The following is a 21,995-nucleotide window of genomic DNA, read 5'->3' as shown; positions in this document are numbered from 1 at the left end:
GCTCCCCACAGTCAGGCAATTCGCCTTGCCCCACCCGAGAAGTTCGCCGGTGAGTCTGGGGAATGCAAGTCCTTCATAGTTAACTGTGAAATGCACTATGAACAATTGCCCTCAGCCTTCCCCACAGAAAGGTCCAAGGTGGCATTTATGATTTCCCATCTCACGGGGAGAGCGAAAGTATGGGCAACCACGGAATGGTCCAGAGCTTCACCAAGCTGCCAATCACTCGCTCGGTTCACCGAGACATTGAGGAGGGTGTTTGACCCCACGACATCCGGCAGAGAGACAGCCCGGGAGCTGAACGCTATCCGCCAAGGTATGGACTCTGTCTCAGACTATGCCATCCGCTTCCGCACACTAGCAGCAGATAGCGGATGGAATGCCACGGCATTGTATGATGCATTCATCTCAGGACTCTCGGATCCCATCCAAGACCTGTTAGTTCCCCTTGATTTGCCTGAGGACCTCGACGCAGTCATCGCATTGGCTGTTAGGACAGACCATCGTTTGAAGACACGAATGCAGGACCGAGGTCTCCCTTCAACAAACTCAAGGGTCGTTTCCCCCCTACCGTCGCCGGTCCAGTGGAGAGCGGTCTCTTCGCGTGATCCAGAGGAGCCCATGCAGCTGGGACAGGCTCGTTTGTCCGCTGAGGAACGACGACGCCGCCTGCAGGAAGGCAGGTGTTTCTACTGCGGGGAACAAGGACATCTAGTGGTAGGGTGTCCGGCGAGTAGGACAACCCACCAGGGGAAGAAGAGTCCCCTGTCGAACCGCTTCGCCTCATCGGGCAGTTCCTCCCGCTCCCTGATGAAGATCCAGGTAAGCCACCATGACACCACAGTTTCAATGGGAGTACTGGTTGACTCTGGGGCTGATGAAAGCCTCATGGACTGGGGTTTTGCCAACCAAATGGGAGTTAGGTCAGCTCCCTTGAACCAGCCGTTGAAAGCCAGCGCCTTAGATGGCAGCTTTATTTTTAACGTAACACATGTGACTGAACCTGTGGCTATACGCATCGGGGACCACCACGAACTAGTGACGTTTCATCTGTTCCACTCGGCCCAACACCCCCTGATTTTGGGGTTCCCCTGGCTCAAAAAACACAACCCCCACATTGACTGGTGCTCTGGGAGGATCATAAGCTGGGGAGGGAAGCGGGGGGGGCTAGACAGGGTTCCTGGCCAAGAAGTGGAGATTGGAGTCATTGGGGACCTTGTATCGGCTTCAGCTCCGACCCACACACACAACTTGCGTGATGTGACCTCCGTTCCCAGTTGTTATCACGATCTTGAGGAGGTGTTCAGCAAGAGTAAGGCCACTTCCCTACCACCCCATCGTCCTTATGACTGTCCCATTGACCTTATCCCGGGTGCGCCCATTCCAAAGGGGAGACTTTATTCCATCTCCGGCCCTGAGAAAGTAGCCATGACTGAATACATCGAGGCTTCATTAAAAGCAGGACTCATACGTCCCTCTTCGTCTCCAGCAGGAGCAGGATTCTTTTTTGTGGGGAAGAAGGATGGTTCCCTGAGACCCTGCATTGACTATGGACCATTAAATGACATTACTATCAAGAATCGATACCCCCTGCCCCTCATGTCATCGGCCTTTGAACAGTTGCAACAAGCCAGAATCTTCACCAAACTAGACTTGCGCAATGCTTATCATCTCGTCCGTATTAGAGAGGGCGATGAGTGGAAGACCGGCTTTAACACCCCCTCGGGCCATTACGAATACCTCGTGATGCCATTTGGCCTGACCAATGCCCCGGCCGTATTTCAGGCGTTGATAAACGATGTTCTTAGGGAGTTCCTTAATCAGTTTGTATTTGTCTACTTAGATGACATTTTGATTTTCTCCCCTGACCGAGACACTCATGTTCGCCATGTTCGGCAGGTTCTCCAGCGTCTGCTGGAGAACCATCTTTATGTCAAAGCAGAAAAGAGTGAATTCCATGCCAACGTTGTGTCCTTCCTGGGCTTTGTCATAGCCCCTGGAAAGATACAAATGGATCCGGCTAAAGTCAGCGCTGTGGCCCAGTGGCCTACACCTGATAACCGTAAGAAGGTTCAGCAATTCCTGGGTTTTGCGAACTTTTACAGACGGTTTATCAGAAACTTCAGCGCCATAGCATCTCCCCTCCATGTTCTCACCTCTCCCCAAGCCCCGTTTCTATGGTCTCCCCAAGCAGAGGTGGCTTTCACCCGACTCAAGGAGATGTTCACCACGGCCCCCATCCTCACGGTTCCAGATCCCAGCCGACAGTTTGTGGTGGAGGTGGATGCCTCCAACGACGGTGTGGGGGCGGTCCTATCTCAACGATCGACAGGAGACCACAAACTACATCCATGCGCCTTCCTGTCCAGAAAACTTTCACCGGCGGAGCGGAATTACGATGTTGGTAATCGTGAGTTGCTCGCGGTAAAGCTGGCATTAGAGGAGTGGAGACATTGGCTGGAGGGGGCCCAACACCCGTTTATTGTCTGGACTGACCATAAAAATCTTGAGTACATCCGCAAGGCTAAGCGTTTGAACTCTCGCCAAGCCAGATGGACTCTGTTCTTTAACCGCTTTAACTTTGTTTTATCCTACAGGCCGGGGTCCCAGAACACCAAGCCGGACGCCCTGTCTCGTCTGTTCAACCCCGAGCCCACTGCCAAGAAACCAGAACCAATGCTGCCACCGCACCGTGTGGTAGGAGCGGTAACATGGCAGATAGAATCAGAGGTGAAGCGGGCTAATGGTGAGAACCCTACACCTAGTGGTTGTCCAGTTAATCGCCTGTTTGTTCCGGCAACTATGCGCCCACAGGTGATTCATTGGGCTCACACCTCAAAGCTCACCTGCCATCCAGGGATCAGGAGAACCATATATGCCATCAGACAAAGGTTCTGGTGGCCCGCCATGGAACGCGAGGTCCGGGAGTATGTTGGTGCGTGCCCCGTCTGTGCTAGGAACAAGACCTCCTCCCAGGCACGCACAGGGCTGCTGCAACCACTCCCGGTGCCCAGTCGACCCTGGGCTGAGATTTCGCTGGACTTCGTCACTGGTCTCCCGCTCTCTCAAGGTAACACCACTGTCCTCACAGTGGTGGATCGATTCTCAAAGATGGTTCATTTCATAGCCCTACCTAAACTTCCGTCAGCCAAGGAGACTGCCGAAACCATGCTCAACCACGTTTTTCGCATTCATGGGTTTCCGAGGGACGTGGTGTCAGACCGGGGGCCCCAATTCGTATCCCGTTTTTGGACTGAATTCTGCAAACTGATCGGGGCCACGGTCAGTCTCACGTCCGGATACCACCCAGAGGCCAATGGACAGGCTGAGCGCCTTAACCAAGCATTGGAAACGAGTCTTCGTTGCCTGGTATCCCAGAAGCCGTCATCCTGGAGCAAACACCTAACCTGGGTTGAATACGCCCATAACACGCTCCCCACAGCAGCCACGGGGCTGACCCCCTTCCAGTGCGCCTTCGGCTACCAACCGCCTCTGTTTCTAGATACTGAGAAGGAGGTCGTCGTCCCTTCCGCCCATGCCATGGTCCGGCGTTGCCGCCGAATCTGGGCAGCTGCCCGCAGCATCCTCCTTCGCAGCGCGGCGCGCATGAAGAAGGTCGCTGATCGGAGGCGCCAGCCAGCTCCGACATACCAGCCGGGCCAGAAAGTCTGGCTCTCCACACGGGACCTGCCACTCCATGTTGCCTCCCGGAAGCTAGCTCCTAGGTTTGTGGGTCCGTTTTCCGTGTCAAAAGTGATTAACCCTGTCTCTGTTCGTCTGCGCCTTCCCAGATCCCTGAGGGTGCACCCTACTTTTCACGTGGGGAAGCTGAAACCAGTTAGAGAGAGCCCTATGGTGCCCGGAGCCGCAACTCCGCCACTTCCCCGGATGGTTGATGGGGGACCGGTCTACCCAGTGAAGCGACTCCTGGGCGTACGCAAACGCGGAAGGGGACACCAATAATTGGTGGACTGGAAGGGCTATGGTCCGGAGAGCCGTTCCTGGGTCCGGTCCAGCTTTATCATGGATCCGGCACTCATCAGGGACTTCAACAACCGCAAAAGTCCGTCAGGAGCCGTCCCTAAAGGGGGGGGTACTGTCATGTCCAGAAAAAGATGTTAGTTAGGTTGTCTCGTGTCCGTCTCGTGAGTTCCTGTTTTATTTTGGAAAATGAACCTTCCCCTTGTTTCAGGCAACTTTCCCCTTCCTCTTGTGTCGGTGTGATTGCCGCCCCTCCCCTGATTGTCTCCACCTGTGCACTTCCCCTATGTGTGTGTATATATTGTCTGAGTCCCCCTCTGTCCTGTGCCAGTTCGTCTTGTCCCAAGCCACCGTGCCAGCGTTACGTATGTCCACAGTCTTGCCTCGTTTTTTGCCGACACCTTAATTGAGCCTGCTTTCAGTTTTTGTCTCTAGATCGGTTTTTCCTCGCCCACGAGTGATTTTTATTTCAGCGGCCATGCCCTGCCCTTTTGTTAATAAACTTTGATTCTTTTTTCGCACCACGTTGTGTGAGTCGTGCATTTGGGTTCCCGTCCACCGTCCGGTCGTGACACAAGCCTCTCTGTTAGTTACATTATGCTTCTGATATGTGCACTTTGAAATAAACCTTCCCCACATTATTAAAAACTTAGTGTAATGTGAGATACGGTTCATGTTGACATTGTCCCATGTAGGAAAGTAAGGTCATAGTAAAAATCAAATGACTGAATTAATTTACACCTGTACTGGATCCTGCTGGGCCTCGTGTTCATGGAGACTCCACAGCTGCGGGGTGGACTGGTTTCCCTCAGTGCTCAGTGGGACTGGTTTCCCTCAGTGGGACTGGTTTCCCTCGGTACGTAGTCGCAGCTGTCGCAGCAGGTCCAGCCATCCTGGATAATGATGTTTTATGAGTTTGTGGTTGAGAAGGCCTTCCCCCTCAAGGTAAAGATGGAGTAGGAGAGATCCAAGTAGGCCGTTGTGAACGCCTCTCCAGACCCTTTCTATCTTGATGGGGAAATAAATATTGTTTTAATTTAGTCTGCTTACAATCTGTGTTCATCTCTTAAAAAGCATAAGATAACTGGCTGCTACTTGCAATCTACTTTAGCAAATCTCTCCTTCAGACGTCAATAGAAATAGAAGGTATAGAGTTAGCACTGTTGGTATCTCATCTGATCAGAATCTGTGCAAGTTAATAACCAAACAGTTAATGACTACTGTCACTTACCTTGTATACGTGTGTGTGGTGCATTCAAGGCCCAACCTCCATTGTGTGTTGGGAAGTTGCTGCAGAATTTGAGTCCCAGTTTCATCCAAATCGTGGTCCTCTAATGGAGTTTATAGGTCGTGGACTCTGACAAAAACAACAAGACAAAAGTCAGAAGAGACAATTAAAGCAATATGACCTCACACTACAAACAGCACATGTTGATCACAAGTCAACATCGATCTGTTGCAAACTGCAGTTTAAAATCGAGATTATTTTAAGAGACTGTGTTTCTGTGTTAGTCTGAAGGCAGCTCTGTGCTGTAGAAATAAATAAAATATAACTTTGAGCTTTAACCTGAATCTGATGCCTAAATACATTTGGCCATATCCATTTTACATGCAATTTATATTTTAAGTTAAACATATTTCACTTGTTGATTTTCTGAATGCAGCACCATCATAAGGGTCAAACTGATGCAAGTGTGCTTAATTTAAAAGGTGCAAAATCGGACCACATTTAACTTCATTTAATCAAGTAATGGGGTTGCAAATTATCTGATATAGTGACCATGTAGCCAAATGCTAACAACAGCTTCTGCCGAGGAGCGGACTTCAAGACAGAAAAAGTAGACCAGGAGCGATCACACTGCTCTGACCAATCCTGCTTCACACAGAGGTTAGGACCTCCCACCCCATTAGCATTTTATTTCTTCATTTATGTGTGCAGACGCACAAATAAATAAATGTGGAAATGTAGGCGAACAGAAATGTAAAAATAAATATATGATACAGACCCATAAATAAATAAATGTAGAAATATAAGAGAACAGAAATTTAGAAATAAATGGTATGTATTTGTTTATGACCTGTTTTATTATCAACTTTTATTAATTTATTCATACATTTATTCATTCATGTACACATTTATTTATTTATTTACGCATTTATTCATACATTTATTCATTTATTCCTGTATTTATTTATACATTTATTTATTTATTTATTTATTTACACATTTATTCATTTATTTATTTATTTATACTTAAGTCATTTTTGGTCCTCCATACCGGCATGCCCGTGGTACTTGATTCGGCCCTTCAGAGATGAATGGTCCTGCCCTTCGGGTCCTTTTATAGCGCCCTGGTCCCGGCGTCGCCCGCCTATGACGTACCAGCTCGCCATTGGTTAGATTTAACACTTGCTTCATGACGCGGTCACGCAGAGGCGTAACCACAGCGTTTTTATGCAGCGTCTCGTTCCCTTCAGGGAACGATGGTTACATACGTAACCGAGAGACGTTCCAATTTTATCTGAACTTCTCTCCATGCTGCCCTTTACAACGGTGCAGAGGCAGAGCCGATCCTCCCGGGATCCAGACACCTTGTTCTGTGTTCACACAGATGCGTCTCCGTCTTCCTCCGAATACCTGACCAGCTGCATGCAGAGTAACGGCTGTCTACAGAAACGCTTCGTGCATATCCACAGGCGATATGGATTAAAAAGACGCAATCCATGACTTCATAGCAAAACCACTGTGGTGGAAATCTGTAGATTAAGTCCTTCTGAGAAATCAAAAGTATCATAAACGTTTGTGATTAGGTATTTATTACCAACTGCAATATAGAAAAATCAAAGAATACAGAAATCATCAACACAAGCCGTAAGTACAGACAGATGTCAAATGACTACAATTCAGCTGAAAAGGGGCAGATTGTTCCTTCTCCTCAAAGGAGCAGGAAGATCTGACCAAGCTTGAGGGGGAGAACAGGAGTTTTATACACTTCAAGGAACAGTCAAGGCACATATAGGTTCCATTGGTTGAAACCTTATCTCACCCTGGACTGACTTAGGTCACAGGGTCACTTAAAATGTCACATTCCTGAGAGACTCACGCTATGCAGCTCAATAAATTCTCCCCGACAACCACAAGGACCTTTGCATACAGAAACCAACTCAAGGGAAGGCAACGATTCAATCCTTAAAAGACAGAGGCTCTAAAGATAATAATAAAAAAATGAGAAACTCCAAAGGGATTCTCATGAATGATTCATGATCCTCTTGAAGCGATTCTCTAATGAAGGTGAATGGATTCCTGGTATATCTGGTCATGAGTTCTCTCCAACCAGGGCATCTAACACTAGGAAAACAGAGTGTGATTGATTGTAAAAGCGCAAAAAACAGAAACAACATTAAATCACTTTCAATGTTGCAATATGAAGTGTGTTGGAGACACATTAAATGTCTCTGGAACATCCCGGGCTGTTACGCTGACCATATGCACTGCACCTTGTTCTTACAGTATTGGCAACACGCCACAACTTGCACGACGAAGTGGAAGACCAGAGTCAGACTTAAAGCAATCACCAGGATTGCTAGAGGAGAGATCAGAGAGAACTTCCATGAGGATCAGAATGGGAGAAAACTATTTTTTTAAGCTGGAGCACGAATGGGTTTATTTAATGTACTCACATGGAATATTGCAGGACAATGAAAATAAAAAAGTTGCCAATAAGCACTCATTTGCTGTATTTAACTCGATTAAACAGGTTATATCTGGGTGTTGTCAATTCTTTTTTTGTCATACAAAGGATAGTCATGCATAAACGTCTATTTTCTGCATGGCTGTTGTCTTTGGAAAGATTTAAATAAAACGACATTGGTACGAATGCAAACTTATGTGACGCATAGTCTTTATCTTAACTAATATATAAATATTAATCATATAAACACCATTTAATTACCAGTTAAAACCTGGTAAATTGTTTATTTAAAAGAAAAGTTTTTCTCTAAAGAATATCTTTGAACACTGGACTGTCAGACAAATCACGCAGTTTGAAGAAATAATATATTTTTGTAGTTGGAAAAACATAGCTTACCGAACCACATTAATAGACGTTCAATCATATCTTGTAGACGCTCAATTATAGCTAGTATACTTTCAATGTAAAATAGTGCAGGTTCAATCAGCCATTGAAGGGATAGACAAACAGATTCTGTAAAACAAGAAAAATCTAGCATTATTTAAAAATGCAGGAAATCCGAGAGTACAAAAAGATATGTCAATAAGATATATGTTCCAGAAGAGCATTAAAACAAGAGAACATCTGCTATGCAACGCTCACAGCTTTGGATGCATACTCACAGTTGTGCATAAATGAAAGTAATCTTGATGGTTTCCAAACGCCAACAAAATGAAGGGATATTTACTGTGTTATGTTATATATGATATAACACCAATAAACCACATCTAGAACAGATCCCAACCCAAAATGTCCGAAGCGCAAACATCTTAATTGCAGTGACAAATCCTTCTACTTTGGCAATAAATGCAACATAAGCTTGTCGTCACAATAAGAAGAATGTCATAGCAGTGGTGGTAGGCTATCAAATTAATGGTCGAATTTAGCAGGTAGCTGCTACAGTGTACTGCGTAGTTTACACAGCAACTAAATGTTTTTGTTAAGACAAACAATTTTCCCACTGGTTCCCTTGAAACACCACTAAGATTTTCTCAAATGGTTCACTCCTGATGGCAGGTAATTTTTTCTCACTGCACGAAAAGACAAACTGCGCCTACGAGTGTACGCCCAATTCTTATGAAGCACATTTACACAGCTTACCTTTGGGATCTGCAGTTGTTGGGGCTGCTTTTGTTGTTGATGTTGTCGTCATTTCTGGCAGTGTTGTCATTTCTGGCAGTGTAGTCATTTCTGGCAGTGTTGTCATTTCTGGCAGTGTTGTCGTTGACGGACTGGAAACTGCAGAATTGTAGAAAGTCACTTAGTACAGTGGTATGAAAAAGTTTGGGCACTCTGGCCATTCCAGAACGTTGTACTTGTTCCTCTGCATGAATGCTTTGGTAGAATTTGAGCGATGTTTAGGGTCATTGTCTTGTTGAAGTATCCAGTCCCGGCGCAACTTCAACTTTGTCACTGATTCTTGGACATTGTTCGCAAGAATCTGCTGATACTGACTGGAATCCATGCGACCTTCAACTTTAACAAGGTTGCCAGAACCTTCACTGGCCACACAACATGATGGAACCACCACCACATTTTACTGTGGGTAGCAAGTGTTTGTCTTGGAATGCTTCCGCCATGCATACCGCCCCTTGTTATGTCCAAATAACTCAATTTTAGTTTCATCAGTCCACAGCACCTTATTCCAAAATGAAGCTGGCTTGTCCAAATGTGCTTTAGCATACCTCAAGCGACTCTTTTTGTGGCATGGGCGCAGAAAAGGCTTCTGCCGCATTACTCTCCCATACAGCATCTCCTTGTGCAAAGTGCGCTGAATAGTTTAACGATGCACAGTGACACCATCTGCAGCAAGATCATGTTGTAGGTCTTTGGAGCTGGTCTGTGGGTTGAGTTTGACTGTTCTCACCATCCTTCACCTCTGCCTATCTGAGATTTTTCTTGGCCTGCCACTACGGGCTAAACCTTAGTGCTAAAGGTATTCAAATCAATAAAACAACAAGGGTGCCCAAATTTATGCACCCGCCTACTTTTGTTTAAGTAATTATTGCACACTTTCTGTAAATCCTATAAACTTCATTTCACTTCTTAAATATCACTGTGTTTGTTTGCTATATGATATATTTAATTGAAATTACTGTTCCGAACAACCAATGAAACATAAAGGAAAATCTTGAAAATTATCAGGGGCGCCCAAACTTTTTCATACCACAGTATATTACAAAATGGGGGGGTTGTAATAAAGGCAATGTAGTTTGTGTATGTCAAAGAATGTTATGGCAGCGGTGGTATTTACCACTACTATTATTTATCTTACCACTTAACCTGCATTTTTTGTAAATATTCTTTTTTAAAGTTGATCTGTAACAGTATTGTAATCCCAACCGTTGGTGCAGTAAGGGTTTTAGTGAATTTAGTGGTCCTGTACTACACAAGAGCAAGTGAGCCCTTGCATTATTGCACTCAAACGTTAAGGCAGGAGGTAATCCGGTCCATGAGAAAATATCATGTCTTTATCATGTCTTTATCATGTCTAACATGACCTGCCTGTCATAAATGAACCGTCCAGTAACGTCACAGACGGTTGCGGTCACGGTTTTCTTGCTCAGCAGCCCGTGCCGGTCCGACCAGAGAGCAGACGGCCTCTCTGCACCCTCGACTGCCACCGGCCCCTCAATGGAATACCAGTTTTTAATTTCTCTGTGATGGAGTTTGACACCACTGTCCTAAACAGAATACAAGATGTGTGGAAGGGGTTTAAGATCCTGTTATTAATCAGTGTTGATATAAATCAGAGAATGCTTTGCATCTACGATGTGTTATAAAAAAGCATGACAATGAACATGACAAGGGACAAATTGAGGTCAAAAGACCAGCAGTTATGCAACAGAAAACATTTTTTTTGCCTTTCCGATTCAACATGGACTTCTAAATGGAAGGTTTAACTTACCACTACATTGTGTTCCTGGGAGTGCATTGCACACGTGTGCTAAACGAAAAGATAACAAATTATGAGCGCACGCACAGTTTAATAAAGTGAACACACAGAAAAAGGAATGTGTTTTAGTGCTCATCACCTTAAACCCATAAAAACAATCACAACACAGGAGGCATACTCACTGTAGTCGCAGGCTGTGAAAGGAAAGAAAAAATATATATCTTTAATATCATGCTTTGATACTTTTTAAACAATAATTAAGAGTCAAAAACTATTTCAAATTGAGGGAAGAGGGGGCAGAGAATTGTTTGAGTTGAATCTGTATGTGAAGTACCTCGAATACTGGAGTCGAACGTTCTGGACATCAAACAAATTATGTGATAGAAATGGACTTTCACAGAAGGTCGCCCTTCACACTCGGGCAGTGTCTTGTGGTGGGGGAAATAAGAGCAATAATAGAATTCATGAGTTTGGAAGGAAAGTGAGAAATGGGACATCACAATCCTTCACATAAGTTGACACACAACACCAACTTGATAGAATAGAGAGTCCTGGGCTCCATAGCACTCTTCTAGCAAGATACACGCTCCCATTTTCCCCTGATGGCACGCCCTCTGTAAAGTACAGATCATTTGGTCCTGCGTTGGGAGGAACACACATGCACGCTTGATCACATCCATTGCAGTGAGGCCCCCTATTGAATGAAATGCATTCACATGTATCTACACAGAATCTTGAGGGATACTTTTTGCTCCTCACAGTTTCAGTTTTTACCTTGGGATCTTCAGTAATCACCAAGTCAAAGTCTGCTTTCAGATTCAGTCTCCTCTGTAGGAGGAAGAGAAGACATAATCAATTGTTTTCTGTAAGTTAATGGTTATCATTTTTGTAATTATTGTATTCAGACAGACTCAATTTTAAGGCTCAAAAACAGTGTAGCACTTCTTGGGAGTGAGAAGGGGCAGCAAATGAAAGACCTGCTGTCGGTGTCCTGATAATGAGCGACTTAGACGTGTTATCACTGTAAATATCAATGCATGCGTGTCTTTGCAGTGTTTCCCCTTCCATTATAACCCCTCCCCCCCCAAAATGTTTTATTGTACGAACTGTTTATAGGTTGCATGTATCTCACACTGATAAGATGTCTCCAGTCTTCTGGCTGTAGTGACAACAAGTTGTTGGATGTTAGCAGCAATGTGTTTTTGTTGATGCCATCTGTAACCGGACTGAGGTAAGAGAACTGCTCTGCTTTGTATGTTGACTATTTTTTTACATTTGTATGTATATCTTCATTGTATTGGATGGTTGATTGTTAATGCATATCTTGAAAATAGAAATAGAATTCTAGAATAGAATAGAAACTAAATTTGATCACAAAAAGAAAGGACTTGACACGCCCCCCCAGACGGCTCAGGTTACGAGAGAGAGAGAGAGAGAGAGAGAGAGAGAGAGAGACTCAGCATCTGAAAGACAGCAAAAGAGACATGTCCTGTTAAATGTGTAAATGTTTTTGTACTGTTCACAGGTTAAATTTTATTCTAAGAAAATGTACTTTGATAATATGTGCACAAAATGTAATTGTTAAGCGGAAGTATGTGATAAAGAACATGTAATCATTTTTCTCAGTAAATATATTTCCAAAGGAGCTATTGACATGGAATTTTCACCAGATGTTGGTAACAACCCAAGTAATACATACAAAGAAACCAAAACAAAGACGTTAAGACATAAAGTTATGTGGAATGACACAGGGAAAAAGTATTGAACATGCTTACTGATATTTATTCAATACTTTGTACAAAAGCCTTGGTTGGTAATGACAGCTTCAAGACGCCTCCTGTATGGAGAAACTAGTCGTATGCGTTGCTCTGGTGTGATTTTGGCCCATTCTTCCACACAAACGGTCTTCAAATCTTGAAGGTTCTGTGGGCCTCTTCTATGAATCTTGATCTTCAGTTCTTTTCATAGATTTTCAATGGGATTTAAGTCAGGTGATTGGCTGGGCCATTCTAGCAGCTTTATTTTCTTTCTTTGAGTTGAGAGTTTCCTTGGCTGTTGTTTGGGATCATTGTCTTGCTGAAATGTCCACCCTTGTTTCATCTTCATCATCCTGGTAGATGGCAGATTTATGAAGAAGGTCTCTGTAAATTTGCCCATTCATCCTTTCAATTATGTGAATTTTGCCAAACCATTTGCTGAAAAGCAGCCCCACATGATGTTTCCACCTCCAAACTTCACTGTTGGTGTTTTTAGGGTGATGTGGAGTGCCATTTTTCCTCCAAACATGGTGTGTATTATGGCATCCAAACAGTTCATTTAGCTCTCATCTGACCACACTACATTCTCACAGTATTTCACTGGCTTTTCCAAATGTTGTGGAGCAAACTTTAAAAGAGCTTCAACATGCTTTTTATTCAGCAATGGAGTCTTGCATGGTGAGCGTGCATACAGGCCATGGCGGTGGAGTGCATTACTTACGGTTTTCTTTGAGACAGCACCTGCTAATTGCAGGTCTTTTTGACACTCTCCACAAGTGGTCCTTAGCTCTTGGACAACTTTTCTGATTATTCTTTTCACTCCTCTGTCAGACATCTTGCGAGGAGCACCTGGTCAAAACAAATTTATGGTGAAATGATGGTCTTTCCACTTCCGTATTATGGCCCCAACAGTGCTCACTGGAACATTCAGAACCTTAGAAATGCACCTATAACCAATGCCATCATTGTGTTTTGCAACAATTAGGTTGCGAAGGTCTTGAGACAGCTCTTTGCTTTTACCCATCATGGGATGTGTCTTGTGTGATACCTTGGCAATGAGACCTTTTTCTAGGCCATCAGTTGGGACTGAACCAGCTGATATTAATTTGCACTGACAAGAGTCTGGATTGCCTTTAAATTACTGATAGTTTTCAGCTGTTGTCTCGGCTTTCCATACCTTTTTGCACCTCCCTTTCTTCATGATTTTCAAACTATACATATCACGCTGATTATAACATAATCAAGTGAGGTTTTGAATGTAGGACATTTGCTTGTGGTGGATTACTTTAGAAAGATATTATTAATACTTTTACCGCAGTGAATAGTCTGAATAATTTAGCATCCACTAATTACAGAAACTAATTACATTTTAGTCTAGCTTTAGTCGACAAAAACTAATTACATTTTAGTCTAGTTTTTAATGTACAAGACTGTATGTTCCTCACCTTCTTGCAACCGTGATAAGACCGCCCCAACCCCAGTTTCAGATGCATCTGTCTGTACCAGCAGTGGTTTGGAGAATTCTGGGGTCACCAGTACAGGTCCCGAACACAGCGCTCCCTTCAAGTCCGGGAAAGGCTGTCTCCGTCTCAATATCGTCAAGGTCAAGGTAGGCCGCCGCATACTCCGGATCCAACCCGGTCCATTAACCTCTGAAAGGTCGCTGGGGCCCCATGCAACCCAAAAGGCAGTTTCTTATATTGGAAGAGCCCCTCCGGGGCGGCGAACACAGTTTTCTCCCACGCCTCCAACATTAAAGGCACCTGCCAGTATCCTTTTGTGAGGTCCAGCGTGGTGATAAAGCGGGCTGTCCCTAACAGTTCGATTAACTCATCAATTCGAGGCATGGGGGAGGCATCAAATTTGGATATTTCATTCACTTTTCTAAAGTCAGGGAGAACCCTGTGGAAGCTTGGGGCACTTCCCGGATTGAGAACATCAGGTACGGTAGTAGCTGGTCCCAGTTCCGTCCGTCTGCCTCCATCACCTTCCTCAGCATCTGTTTGAGCGTCCGGTTGAATCTTTCGACTAACCCGTCAGTCTGTGGGTGATATACTGAGGTACGCATCTGGGATGTCTTCATTAGTTTGCATAGATCCTTCATGATTCGAGACATGAATGGGGTTCCCTGGTCAGGTAATATCTCATCAGGGAGACCCACTTGGGAGGAGAGCATGACCAACTCAAGTGCGATTCCCTTGGTTGCCATGGTGCGCAGGGGAATGGCCTCTGGGTACCGGGTGGCATAATCCAGAACCACCAGGATATATTGGTGCCTTCGGTTGCTCTTTGGTAACGGTCCCACCAGGTCCATAGCAATCCTGCTGAAAGGGACTGAAATAATGGGTAGTGGAACGAGGGGACTGCGATAATGTGCTTTGGGTGCGGCTAACTGACACTCCGGGCAACTGCGGCAGTGTTCCTCCACGGTTCTCTTCACGACTCCCACTGGCCCCGTATTCAGTCCCTTTCTGGTCTGGAGGTGTATAGCGTGGTTGGGTAGTCCTTGATCTGACAGTGTATGCGGGTAATTGCGACTGTGTTCGTCGGGGTCGCGGACTGGGCAAAGTCAGATTGGATCAGAGTAACCATGGTCCCGGAGTCCAAAAGTGCCGTGGTGTCCTTTCCATTGGCTCTTACAGGGGTAACGGGTGAAGGCCCGCTCGCCTCAGCCCAGCACGTTGTCAATATATTGCAGGACTTCTACCGCCACCTGTTGACCCTCTACCAACTCCACCAGCTGATCTGCACTCTGAGGGTTGGCCTGGCATGCCAACTTTTTGGCTTCAAACGGCAGCGCCCGGAGAAACTTATCGATGACCACTTTCTCTAGGGGCGAGTGTCTGGGGGTCCTCCATAAGCCAGCTCTTTGCTAGCCTTATCAAATCATGCATCTGGGACCTCGGGGGGACGGTGGCATCATAAGTCCAATCGTGGAACCTTTGTGCCCAGCTAAGCAGGTTAAAACCATGGCGGCGCAGGATTTCCTTCTTCAACACCTCGTTTCGTTGTCAGGTCGTAATAGGTCTTTTGGGCCGAGCCTGACAGAAATGGTGCTAGTAGGCTGGCCCATTGCTCCTGGGGCCACTTCTCCCTAGCCGCTGTCCTCTCAAAGGTTTGGAGGTAAGCCTCAATAGCATCGTTTTGGGATGGGGAACCGCTATGCCTACAAATGTTAAATATTATATAAAAATGTTAAATATAAATGTTAAATATAAATGTTAAATGTAAATGTAAATGTAAATGTCAAATGTAAATGTTAAATGTAAATGTTAAATGTAAATGTTAAATCTAAATGTAAATCTAAATGCTGAGTTTAAATGTCAGACATGATGACTGACAATTACAATACTTATTAATAAGTAATTCATGCAGCAAGCCAAGATGGCAAGTTCGTATGAATTAGCTCTTGTCATAGAACCGGGGTACCGCGCACCGCGGCCATTTCCCACCCAGTCGATTGGACCATCTGGAACGGCCGCAGATGGTCCGATCAACGGGGGCCGGACCAGTGAAACCATTGGCGATGGTCCGTTCGACGGGGCGGGGGGAACGATCGCGGATGGTCCCGTAGCTACCCACACCCATCGGTGGAAAACGGCCGTGGCGCGCCGGATGGCCGCGCTACCCTCGTCTACGGGACCATCCGCGATCGTTCCCCCCGCCCCGTCGAACGGACCATCGCGATGGTTTCGACGGTGCGCGGGTAGCGCGACCAGGGCCGGGTCTAGAGAGGCATGTATGAGGGGGCAGCCACAAATCTTGAGGGGGCATTGTGCTTGGGCATTGGGCATTGTGCATTGTGTTTGAGGGGGCACAACATTTATTTGACGGGGCCAGGCCCCCTCTTGCCCCTGCCTATACCCAGCCCTGAGCGCGACCCTCCGTAGACCGGAGCATCCACGGCCGTTTCTCACCCCCGTTGATCCGAACATCGTGTGTGGGAAACGGCCGCGGTGCGCCGGATGGCCGCGCTACCATCCGCGATCGTTCCCCCCGCCCCGTCGAACGGACCATCGCCGATGGTTTCACTGCTCCGGTCTTGTATTGTATTGTACTAGTTGTTAAATGTATTTACATGATTTTGTCTCTAAATGTTTGAAAAAGTGACATTTGAATATTGTCCTGTTTTTTTTATTCATATGATAACGCTAAATGTATGAAAACTGCGCAAGATTTTAGAACGTGCAACATTTTACAAACGCCACCCAATAAGAATTCTGTGTTTGTAGCCCATTTTTCTGAATCACTGGAACTTCATTTTCAGATTCTGTAACCAGATCTGGCTCTGAGTCACTTGAATTGGGATAGTATACCAGAAATGAGCTCCATCTCCTTCATCATGACTCAATGATTCGTGTGTTAAGGGAGTCGACTCAATTGCAGATACCTCTGGTCAATGTGTTTATTCAATTCAAATTATTTTATTTTGTTCTAACCAAAGATAAAAAATAAGCCTCAGGGAGCTTTACAGTCGGTAAACATGGAGCATTTTGTCCCAAAACCATCACATCAGCACAGGTAAAACTCCCTTAAACTGTGAGAAACCTGAGAGAGAACAGCGGAGGAGTAGGTGTGTACAGAAAGAACAACATAAAGATGTACAGTATAGTACGTTCAATTCCTACGACATAAATTATTGAAATATTGGGAGTAGTACGCCAGGTGTAAGGCAGGACAACTGCAGGGACAACCTCCATCAGATGTAACCACCATCAGATGTAACCTCCATCCACAGGAACCTGTGAGGAGGGAAAGAACAAAGACTTTGGATAAAAGGGAAATATTATAATTTGGGTTTATGATGACAATAATAATAAAGTTACTAATAATAATGATATTAGCAGCAGGTGTGTTAGAACCCTCGTTTATAGATTGTTTACTTATTAAATTATATACAAGATAACAATCTGCAATGCATGGTAATTCTGGAGTAACATTTCAAGGTATATTACACAGTATTATACTTTACAATGTTGCTTTAAGCATGCAGTATCTTAAAGTTACAATGTTTTGGCCAGCTTGTTTATAGAGCACAACGTGTTTCAGCCCATACAATCTGTGTTTAGGCTGCGTTGCTTTAAAAACATGTATTTTAAATATGAAATGGGAATGGCAATAATATGATATGGATACAGCATCAACCTAACGCATTAGCAAAACCAAACACATGGAAAAAATTCTGGGATGTTTACTTTTGGTCAAGTTCATGTTAAACGCTAGCTTGCTCCATGCTAACATGCTCCATGCTAACATGCTCCAACCTAGCATTCGTGTGTTAAGGGAGTCGCCTCAATTGCAGATTCCTCTGGTCAATGTGTTTATTCAATTCAAATTATTTTATTTTGTTCTAACCAATAATAAAAAATAAGCCTCAGGGAGCTTTACAGTCGGTAAACATGTAGCATTCTGTCCCAAAACCATCACATCAGCACAGGTAAAACTCCCTTAAACTGTGAGAAACCTGAGAGAACAGCAGAGGAGTAGGTGTGTACAGAAAGAACAACTTTCTTGTACATGCTCTAAGCTAGCATGCTAAATAGCAAACTATGTAGTGATAACTAGCTTAGCAAAAATAACAGTCGAGTTATTTCACGAATCACCTTTCGAGTGGGCAGCACAGGTAAAACAGCTGGTTATAATTCCAGGTGTGCTTCATTCAAACAATCACATACTTACAGAGTATTGGAGCCGGTAGCCATGGTTGTATCAGCCCGTTCACGTCGCTCTGCCCCCGGACCCACTTCCCCTCGGAAGCCTTGCGCGTGTTACAGATGTGGGCAGAGTTACGTGTTCTCAAGTATGTTTGAAATGGCCCGCATTATTATGTCCTTAAAGCATATTGTTAACCACACACAGTCTGTATTTTCATATTTATGACGTTTTAAGAAAAATATTAAATGCGATGAAATCACGACTTTGCGTAGACCAAATTTTGCCGACCAGTTCATTCATTATTGAAAGTTGAAAACATTAATGATAATCTCGTCTCTATTTCAACCTTATGTTACAACATGACACATTATCAAGAAATTTACGTTTGTCCAGCACGTTGGTGTTTCACGCACTTTTTGGCCGGTTGAAAAGACGTTGAAAATTAGGTCTTAGACGTTCAGACTTCATTTCACCCCGATTTCAACCATATTTTAACGTTGAAATTACGTTGTGTGCTCACTGGGCTTAGTCATGGGAAAAGGTTGTTAACGAACATTATTCATCATAGTTTTTGTCGACGAAATTAACATCGATACCCATTGATCCAGTTGCAACCGGTCCAGACAAAGCTCCTCCGACGGATGCATTACGTTGAGGAACACCTAGAAGACAACAGCGGCATAAACAAGGGCCCTTTTAGAAGAGTCTGGGTGAGCATGCATACAAAATGAGTAACATTAAGTCATATTGGACACTTACGAAAACAAACATGTGGGTCATGTATTTCAATGATGTCATGTTGCCACCGTGATCATCCAGACTCACGCTACACAAAAAGAAGAAGAGAGTTTTTTGTTGGGTTCGTCATCACTCCCACAGTAACAGACATACAAAAGATTCAATCAGAGTCAACTTTCCACTGGCAACTGTCTCATGAGTTTATCTCCCACAAACTAAAGCGATCAAGTTGTTGTTGTTATTAATAGCTTTGCTTATTTAAACTGACATTCTGTGGCGGTGCTTCCTCTTTGTCTGGGTCACCTCTGAGATACTTTAACTAAAGCGAGTTTTTGAGAAGGGCTGTCACGGTTTGGTCTCTCTTCCCGTTTTAGTTTGAAGTTTCATGTTCCTTGTGGTCCTGGGTTAACTTCACTTCCTGCCTTGTCCTGTGATTGCCTGAGTGTTTTCACCTGTGTCCATTCACCTGCACATCCCTAGTGTATTTAAGCCCTGTGTGCCTGTTGTCCCTTGTCGCGTCATTGTCTTTGTCAGCCGTCGTTGGAGCACGCCTCTGTTCCTGTTTCTGTTGTGTTTAATAAAGAACACTCTCTGCGAGAATCCTGCGCCTGGGTCCTACCTCCTGTTCTGCCTGCACCAGCGAACCATTCTGACAAGGGCTACTTGTTTGATACAAAACCTCCTGAATAATAAAGTTTCACGAATCACCTTTTAAATATGCAACATTTATTTCTTGTTAATCCGTTTCAGTATTTGAAAGTCAGAGGTATCTAGTTTCTACATACATTATTACTAATAATATGATATAATATATTAATCAAATATGTAGCATTTCTAACAAATCCTAACGAACACTTTTTTACAATTATTTTGGTTTTGTTTTGTTGTCATGGTTAGGGATGGGAACCGGTGTCTAAACCTTTTTCTGTTTTTTTAAAGGACAAAACACAATTTTCTTCAAATTGAACAATAAATTAACTGTTTAAACAATACTGTAAATATAAATGAATAAATAAAACTTGGCTTCAAACTACGGCTTTGAACTCTAACTCTAACTACAAACTATGAACAATATATGAAGTATTTACAGTTTAGTAACTTGGTGTTTCCCCTCTATAAGAGCTTGAAGCGTGTGCTGTCCTCGCTAAAAGTTTTTTCTAGCTTTACAGCCAGCTTAACATATATTTTCCAGCACCTCATTCTCCAAGGAACAGACAGGGTGTTGTGTTTGGCAGGGTTTAATGCGAGAAAATAGTTGAAAGAGCACAATACAAAAAAGTAAGTGCGTGGAAAGTACAAATCATATCTGTCACAAACTAAAGGCTGTTAGTGTTAACCAGAACTAACAACAGATAACACGCACTGTGTGTTCTGTTGATTATCATGTGATAACACACTTATTTTATTTTGTTCTAACGAATAATAAAAAATAAGCCTCAGGGAGCTTTACAGTCGGTAAACATGTAGCATTATGTCCCAAAACCATCACATCAGCACAGGTAAAACCCCCTTAAACTGTGAGAAACCTGAGAGAACAGGGGAGGAGTAGGTGTGTACAGAAAGAACAACTTTCTTGTACATGCTCTAAGCTAGCATGCTAAATAGCAAACTATGTAGTGATAACACACTTTCACAGTTGTACAGTATGTTAGAAGAACTTAACAAATATTGACCCAAACATCTTAATGTAACTGTAAATAGTTGCCAACTTACAGATGAAGCTGGTTTGTGGACTTTAAGGCATAGGATTATGAAAATTGTCAGCCAAGATGCTAAACCTGAGGGCACGATCACTTCCTGAATCTCACATCCTGTTATTCTACAGTCGCTAGCTATCAACATTCAACATTCGATATTCGCCACTAGGCGTCAGTATAGAACATGCAAACAAACAAAATAGTGGTTCCAATACACTCCCCGCTTGGCATATTAAGAAATATGCCACTATGAGCAACTTCTCCCGGAGTCCTCACCCAGGCCGGAAAGTCGAATGATGATCTGTTTCGGCTTCTATGTCTTTTTGTGAAAGAAGCAGGACCATTTCAGATATGGGCCTGGAGAATACCTTGGTCATCCGATTTCTTGTGACTTTGACTTCTACCTTCCTTACTAGTCCATCTTTACTGGGAACAGCATTCACAACAACTCCCGTTGGCCACTGATTTCTTTTTGTCTGACTGTCATTCATCGGAACTATGTCTCCTTCTTTGAGATTGGGCTTCTGTGCTTGCCACTTCTGACGATACTGTAGCATGCCAAAATATTCTTGCTGCCACCTAGCCCAAAATGTCCATGCCAAGGCTTGGACCCTCTTCCACTGGTTCCTGATCAAATCTCCTTTTGAAAACTCACTAACTGGACAAGGAGATGCACCCGTTTTCTGTGTCAACAACATGGAAGGAGTTAGAATGAGGGGAGCTTCTAAGTCAGTCGAAACTCTGATTAACGGCCTGGCATTCACAATGGCGCTGACTTCTGCCATAAGGGTGATTAACACTTTGTGTGTCAGTTTGAAAGGTTCAACTGGAAGGAGCATGCAATCCAGAATACGCCTTGATACTCCAATCATGCGCTCCCATGCGCCCCCCACGAGTGAGGTGTGCGGAGGGTTGAAAATCCAGGTGCACTTTTGTTCAAAAAGGTAGTCTTCTATGCTCGACTCACCATCACATTGTGAACCAATTTTTATCTCTTTAAATGCTCCAACAAAATTGGTTCCACAGTCTGACCGAAGCTGTTTCGCATATCCTCTGATGGAGAAGAACCTTCTGAGAGCGTTTATAAAACTCGAGGAGGTCATTGTTTCAATCACTTCAATGTGAATGGCCCATGTAGACATGCATGTAAATAAAACTGCCCACCTTTTGTCCCTGGCTTGGCCAGCCCTGGTGCGACACGTAATTACTTCCCACGGCCCAAAAAGGTTAAGACCCACATAGGAAAATGGGGGGGTCAACTTGGAGACGTTCGACAGGTAGCTCAGACATTTGTTTTGGTTCCACTCTTCCTTGCAGCTTTTTGCATGTGACGCACATGTGAATACAGCTGCTGATGAGACGTTTTCCTCCTACTATCCACAGACCGCTGGCACGGATTGCACCTTCAGTGAAGTGTCTTCCTTGATGTTTCACACTTTCATGATAGTGGCGTACGAGCAGAGTTGCGATGTGGTTACTGCTTGGAATAATGATGGGATGTGCTTCAGATTTTTCAAGCTGTTCCTGATCGACGCATCCA

General features: G+C 44.2%; 1 protein-coding gene across 7 annotated transcripts in view; it reads right to left on the bottom strand.

Moving 5' to 3' along the window:
- The window catches only part of LOC119221082 (uncharacterized), a 43,627-nt gene that overhangs the window by 9,560 nt on the left and 12,072 nt on the right, over nucleotides 1-21,995 (bottom strand). The window contains exons 1-14 of one of the 7 annotated variants that reach the window (XM_062565868.1): nucleotides 20,472-20,532; nucleotides 18,780-18,846; nucleotides 18,617-18,682; nucleotides 11,741-11,767; nucleotides 11,383-11,436; nucleotides 11,142-11,246; nucleotides 10,943-11,036; nucleotides 10,791-10,802; nucleotides 10,621-10,659; nucleotides 8,814-8,951; nucleotides 8,070-8,186; nucleotides 6,236-7,565; nucleotides 5,213-5,338; nucleotides 3,533-4,989 (exon numbers count right to left, since the gene is read on the bottom strand). In XM_062565868.1, coding sequence (XP_062421852.1) covers nucleotides 7,456-7,565; nucleotides 8,070-8,186; nucleotides 8,814-8,951; nucleotides 10,621-10,659; nucleotides 10,791-10,802; nucleotides 10,943-11,036; nucleotides 11,142-11,246; nucleotides 11,383-11,436; nucleotides 11,741-11,767; nucleotides 18,617-18,682; nucleotides 18,780-18,818 — 801 coding nt within the window. In that variant the 5' untranslated portion in view covers nucleotides 18,819-18,846; nucleotides 20,472-20,532 and the 3' untranslated portion in view covers nucleotides 3,533-4,989; nucleotides 5,213-5,338; nucleotides 6,236-7,455. Of the gene's footprint in view, nucleotides 1-3,532; nucleotides 4,990-5,212; nucleotides 5,339-6,235; nucleotides 7,566-8,069; nucleotides 8,187-8,813; nucleotides 8,952-10,219; nucleotides 10,397-10,620; nucleotides 10,660-10,790; nucleotides 10,803-10,942; nucleotides 11,037-11,141; nucleotides 11,247-11,382; nucleotides 11,437-11,740; nucleotides 11,768-18,616; nucleotides 18,683-18,779; nucleotides 18,847-20,471; nucleotides 20,533-21,995 lie in introns of those variants that run through there. The other 6 variants (XM_062565867.1, XM_062565865.1, XM_062565869.1 and 3 more) reach the window with 6 other exon arrangements.

This window comes from Pungitius pungitius, chromosome 12, assembly GCF_949316345.1.
Source record: "Pungitius pungitius chromosome 12, fPunPun2.1, whole genome shotgun sequence".
In the NCBI taxonomy this organism is placed as follows: Eukaryota; Metazoa; Chordata; class Actinopteri; order Perciformes; family Gasterosteidae; genus Pungitius; species Pungitius pungitius.
The sequence above is the reverse complement of the archived record's forward strand: the minus strand, read 5'-3'. Positions and strand labels throughout refer to the sequence as shown.